The sequence below is a fragment of the Propithecus coquereli genome, unplaced genomic scaffold (assembly GCF_000956105.1).
Source record: "Propithecus coquereli isolate 6110/MARCELLA unplaced genomic scaffold, Pcoq_1.0 Scaffold7, whole genome shotgun sequence".
NCBI classification, from domain to species: domain Eukaryota; kingdom Metazoa; phylum Chordata; class Mammalia; order Primates; family Indriidae; genus Propithecus; species Propithecus coquereli.
The window spans coordinates 19,712,402-19,718,632 of NW_012153062.1; the positions used below are offsets into that span (position 1 = coordinate 19,712,402).

General features: G+C 32.2%; 1 protein-coding gene across 1 annotated transcript in view; it reads left to right on the forward strand.

Moving 5' to 3' along the window:
- Positions 1–805: 805 nt before the first annotated feature.
- The window catches only part of ADGRL4 (adhesion G protein-coupled receptor L4), a 31,380-nt gene continuing 25,954 nt past the window's right edge, over positions 806–6,231 (forward strand). Inside the window, exons 1-4 of the mRNA XM_012661032.1 lie at positions 806–994; positions 2,258–2,461; positions 4,359–4,579; positions 4,709–4,775. Of these exons, the coding sequence (XP_012516486.1) occupies positions 806–994; positions 2,258–2,461; positions 4,359–4,579; positions 4,709–4,775 (681 nt within the window). The remainder of the gene's footprint in view (positions 995–2,257; positions 2,462–4,358; positions 4,580–4,708; positions 4,776–6,231) is intronic.

Below are 6,231 nucleotides of genomic sequence, written 5' to 3' on the forward strand. Positions count from 1 at the left end.
TATTAAAACTTATAGTGCATTAGGTATAGTGTTAGGATTAGTGAATATAAAAATATGATAAAGACAACGCTACTATTTATTGAATAAACCATCCCATTGTCTATCTATTGTCTGTCAGCCTCTATCTCTGATCTTGTCTTCACTTCTTTACTTCACACATTGTGCTCAAACTTAACTGCCTTCTAGATGTTTCTAGAAGACCTCTATTCAGTTTCACTTCAGAGCTTTTCCTTTTGCCATTCCAACTGTCTGGAACCCTTTGTTCCCAAGTCTGGAGGACTCACCCCTTGCTGCATTGAAGTATCTGCTTAGATATCATCCTCTAGAAAAGACCTCCTCAGACCACCTCCATGCCACTTTCTTTCTTCTTTTCCTGATTTGCTTTTCTTATTTAATAAATTTTCATTTCTAACTAAGAATGTGAGGTCAACAATGCAAACACTTTTTTTTGTTTTGTTCAATGTTGTAATTTTAGTACCTGGATCGATGACAAATATCTTATAAATATTCAATAAACATTTATTGAACAAAGATAAATGTGATAATTATGTGTCATACACTCTCCTAAATGACATACACATGACCTCATTTAATAAAAATTATCACAACTTTGTGACACAAGATTGATAAAGTACAGCATTTTTGCAATATAAATTTCCATTCTTCCACAAAACAGCAGCCTAGATTTATTAGAATTTATTTTAGGTTTCACTTTTAAGCATTGTTTTAATCTTATAAATGCTATCTGAAATATGACCAAAGTGATACTGTACGTGCAACTTTTTCTCTTTTATCCATCAGTGAAATGTCTCTTTTTCAGACCACAGATAAATATAGGAGTCTATGTGCATTTTGGAACTACTCGCCTGATACCATGAATGGCAGCTGGTCCTCAGAAGGCTGTGAGCTGATGTACTCTAATGAGACGCACACCTCTTGCCGGTGTAATCACCTGACACATTTTGCAATTTTGATGTCTTCCGGTCATTCCATTGTAAGACAATTTTCCACTTCATATTTATAAATCTGCCTATTTATGTTCCTTTTTGTGTTTTTTTCAATATCTTTCAAGAAAATAATTAATTTTATATGTTTTTAGGGTGTAAATAGCATATTTAATATAACTGATAAAACCCCAAACTTATCTTTCTTTTAGTCTTTGTTTTCCTACCTGCCTTCTAAGGTATCACATCCATTAATGTGTGGATTGTAGGTTATTTCCAGTCTAGGATTTATGTAGTTTGTAATATCTAGTAGAGTACATGGTAAATTAGTTTTGAATGCTTCTTTCAAGAACTATTTACCCATTTTAATGTATCATGGAATTTAAGAACTTTGTGCCTTTTTGTTGAAAGTATATTTTTACCATTGACAAAGTGACTAAAAGTGTCTGATACTTGATCAGTAAGTATTAATACATTTATAACTAATGTAATGTTTTTAGCAATGTGGAACCTCACAAAATTTTCAAACATGAAAAATCTCTTTATGGTGAACAGCTTTTTAATATGTATTTTGCTTTAGTAATATTTTACTTACATTATATAATTATCAAATAATTTCTTATTTTATAACCCTGTATCATAATCTTCATTGGATTACAGGTTTCTTTCCACATAATTTAGAATCCATCATTAAGTATATAAAGTAGCCAAATAAATCTGCCTAAACATATTGTCAATCATAAAGGTGATTTTTTTTTTCTGGGTGGTAAGCAAAAAAGTCTCTATTTTGTATATAAAAATAAACATTCATATAGTTAGAATAAAACCAACATTCTCCTTTTCAAAGTCTCTGAACTATACTACTTTGATATTTCATATATGTGGCATTGCTAACACCTTTGTTTAATGTGTTTTAGATGAATCACCACATAGAAATAAGACTTGGTCTTAACACTGATAAATCTGTTTTAATTAACCATTTTCACATTATAATAATGAATCGCCTTTCTAATATAATGAAACTGATGATGATAACATTGTTAAACCATATACTAATAAATACTATGCCTAGAAAAAAAAATCACCAATTACGGAATTGTAAAAGTGCTATATGATTTATATCAGATTTCTCTGGATATTGAACATTTTCAAAAGTGTTAAATATTTCCCATATAAATGCACATTTATAGTTTTACATTTTATGAACATTTTGATTAATGTTTCACTGAAAAAGGAAGTTCATTATATGTTGTAGTTCCTTTGACAAGTTACCGAGTTATTCTCTTAACAGCTTTATTATTATTTTCCCTTAGGGTATTAAAGATTATAATATTCTTACAAGGATCACTCAACTAGGGATAATTATTTCACTGATTTGTCTTGCCATATGCATTTTTACCTTCTGGTTCTTCAGTGAAATTCAAAGCACCAGAACAACAATTCACAAAAATCTCTGTTGTAGCCTATTTCTTGCTGAACTTGTTTTTCTTGTTGGGATCAATACAAATACTAATAAGGTATGTAGGCTCTCTTTTCTCTATTTTTATTTTGTAGATATTTGTACTTTTCTAAATATATATGTCATGGAAACATGAATTATAATTAAAGGTTTAATGGGGCAAACATACTATATAATTTGTTCCTAAGCTTTCCTTTCTAAGTTTGATAATGCTAACATATCTAAACAAACTACTTATCGAGTCCATTAAACAAAAGACCAAGGAGAGTGAGAATTGGAAATAAAGTTTACCTTAGGAAAGGGACTGAACATAAATGCAGCCAGGGTTTATAGGTTGAAATATGATAAATTGGTTCTACCTAGCATCTGAACTTTCCTAGCTCCCCATTTCCCAAGATTATTGATCTTGAACACCACCAAATAGTTGCTTCTTTATTTTTGAAAGAATAAATTGTATTTATTGTAAACTATAACAGGTGATTATAAAATATCCAGACTTACCAAAAATACTTTTATATTGTGTTAGTCTGAATCCTCCTAGAAGCAGATACCAAGCTGGGATTAAATATGCAATACATTTGTTAGAGGAAATGCCTGCAAGAGAAAATGGGGAGAGGCTGGGAGAGCCATCAGACTCAGACTCAGGTCTGACCCCAAGTGAAGGAGAAAGGGAAGAAGAGTGGATGGAAGCGTTTTACTGAGCAGTGCAGTTCTAAGGAAAGTTCAGCGCGGGGATCAAGGAGTCTTTGGGGGTTCCTAGAGCCAAAGTCGCCTGTCAGAGGGCTCCTTAGTCTCTCAGGAGCAGGAATGTTTTAGTGACCCTGATTGAAGAAATGTGTTCTCATGACCATGGAACAAGAAATTGCCTCCATATTTCCATCTTCAAAGACTGAAACTAACAATCAGTTATCAAGGTTTTCTTGTCAAGTAGATGCCACAAAGCATCTATTCTAAATAGTATATGCTGGAATATAAACTCCTTGTCTGTTTTCGTGTTTTGCACTATCCTCCAATGCCTATGTCCCCCTTCAGGTGCCACCTAGCATCGTCTTCACTCCAAAACTATTCCTTGTAGTGTTTATTTTCAACTCTCATTCATTTATTAAAGCCTTCCCATTTTCAAGCCATATCTCAAATCCCACTTCCTCAGTAACATGGTTCCCAGTGAGCTCTGTGTTCCCCAACCTTATGTAGTACCCTCCAACATGCTTCAGTATTTAATCTTATTAATCTTGAATTATTTTCTGCTTTAATAAGAAGGATAGGTGTGTAAATGTGTATTATGTTATCCCTCTGGTGATACTTATCATTAATTCTATGATACAGGTGCATGTAACTAATTCTTTTCCTGTTATTTCTTATAAGCTTAACTCCAGTTCTAGATGTGAAGTCAGTACTGTTAAGTAATGTTTAACTGAAAGCCATCTCATATTTACGTGATAATACAACTAAAAGTGATTCTATAATGGATATTTTGGCAAAATATATCATTTGTCTGTTCTGTAAATTTTACTTTGTCACCTAATCGAGATACTCGTTTTATTTTGTTTAGCACTCCATAACCAATAATTTTCATTCATTGAGCATGAATAAAATAAAGGAGAGGCACCTCCAAAACAGAAATCAACTTAAATCATAATGTATTCAGCAAGATACCATGGTTTACATGTGAATAATCCACAACTTATCACACAAAATAAATGTATAAAAATGATAAATCTCGGTACAAGAACAGTAACTTAGTCCTATCACAGGATTGTTTAATGCCTCACTTTGATGAAGCACAGTTCATTTAAATCAGCTAGAAGTAGTACATCTTAAAAAACTGACATGATGGATATTTGAATGTGATCAATTATTACAAAAAGCTTCATAATTTACAGAGAAAGTTGAGATTTTATGTTATGATAACTTTAAAACAAACATTCTCTATGGTTTCTTTCTTTGCTTTTTAGCTCTTCTGTTCAATCATTGCTGGGCTGCTACATTACTTCTTTTTAGCTGCCTTTGCATGGATGTGCATCGAAGGCATACATCTTTATCTCATTGTGGTAGGAGTCATCTACAACAAGGGATTTTTGCACAAGAATTTTTATATCTTTGGCTATCTCAGCCCTGCTGTGGTAGTTGGATTTTCAGCAGCATTAGGATACAGATATTATGGCACCACCAAAGTGTAAGTTAAGATGATTTCATGAGCATTTGAAATGCAATTCTGAATATGCTTTGCATATCTTTGTGATTTTGCTGTTTTACACTACCTACAAACATATTTATAGATTTTTATCTATTATTTACTTTTCAGATGTTGGCTTAGCACCGAAAACAACTTTATTTGGAGTTTTATAGGACCAGCATGTCTAATCATTCTTGTACGTATATATGAAATTGTTTTTAGAATTCAAAAAATTGTGACTAAAGTGTGCTTAAAATTCCCAGCAATCAGATGTTAATCTAAAAAACAAAAGAATTTTGAACACTTTATAGAATATAATTTATTAACATTTTACATGTATTTTGATGGAGAAAAATACATATATTTTGTAAACTCAGAGGTATTACAATTTATTTGCCCTTTCTGGAAGAGGATAGATTTCTACATAACACAGTGATAAAAACATTTTTCACTTATCAGTAATATCTCAACATACTTCAATACTGAGAATGTGCCAACCAACTGATAATCTGGCATTTCAGATGTTTACGTTATTTAATCTTTTATCGATGATTGGTCATCTTTGAAGATTAGACTGTCATCTTTATAGTTTTATCATCTTTATGTACCCTGTCATCATAAAGTGATTTTAAACTAAATTGCAACGTCAGAGACAAGAACCCACTATTTCTCATGAACAGACAAGTCATATATTGATAGTCCTATTTCAGCAAGGAAAAGAGCCTTTTAATTCTTATTGGAAGTGGTTTCAAACCTACAAATTTGGCAGATATTATATGTTCCATTCTAAATAAAGACATTTTTATATGTCTCAAGAACATTTCTAAGTGCTGAAAGTTTTCAACAGCCATTCTGAATATAATAGTCTGTCAATGAATCTAGGAGGTCTGACAAGACTCCAGAGTGGAATGAATTGTCAGTGGAGGAGTCATGACAATATTTTGGACAACTTTGTTCCATATGTGTTGACCATAAGCTAGCCATCTTTTTTTAATTTCTTTTTCTCCCTCACTGTTTTCCCTTGAGTTTTTTATGGTTTGAGTGAGCTGCTAAATGGAGAAAAACTTGAAATGCAAAGCAGAGAGTTTTCATCAAGCTTTGTTTTTTAATGGTGTGGGTGAAATCAAGTGCATTCAGAAACCGTGTTTCCTAATCATCACAGAAAACTATTTATAATTCTCACAATGAATCTAGCAATATTTTAAAAAGAAAAGCCATTGGCTAGATCTCAGCCAAAAGAATTTGAGTTAATTTATTATAACTACAAAATTTTCAACCCACATTACAATACAAACTGAATGTTTCCCATTCACATATTTTCACGGGTTGCCCTGATATGAGTATTTTGTGTGAAGACATATTCTACATATTCTAGTTTTACTGATTTCCTCTTACAGAGTGAACCATCTCTGATATTGTTCCACACAAATGAGAGGTCTGTGGAGCAAAGAATCTCAAAGTTTAAGTGAAAAGTAGCAGGCTCGCAATTGTATTGAAACAGTAAAGGGAAAGTATTCTCTGAAATCATTTTTTATAGTTGCTTATGCAAGGCTAATTGGAATTATGTTACAGAAAGGTACAGAGACTTCAGATGGGTTTATCTAAAAATGAGTCCTGCAAACTTTCCTAGAAGTCTAAATGAACACCATCAC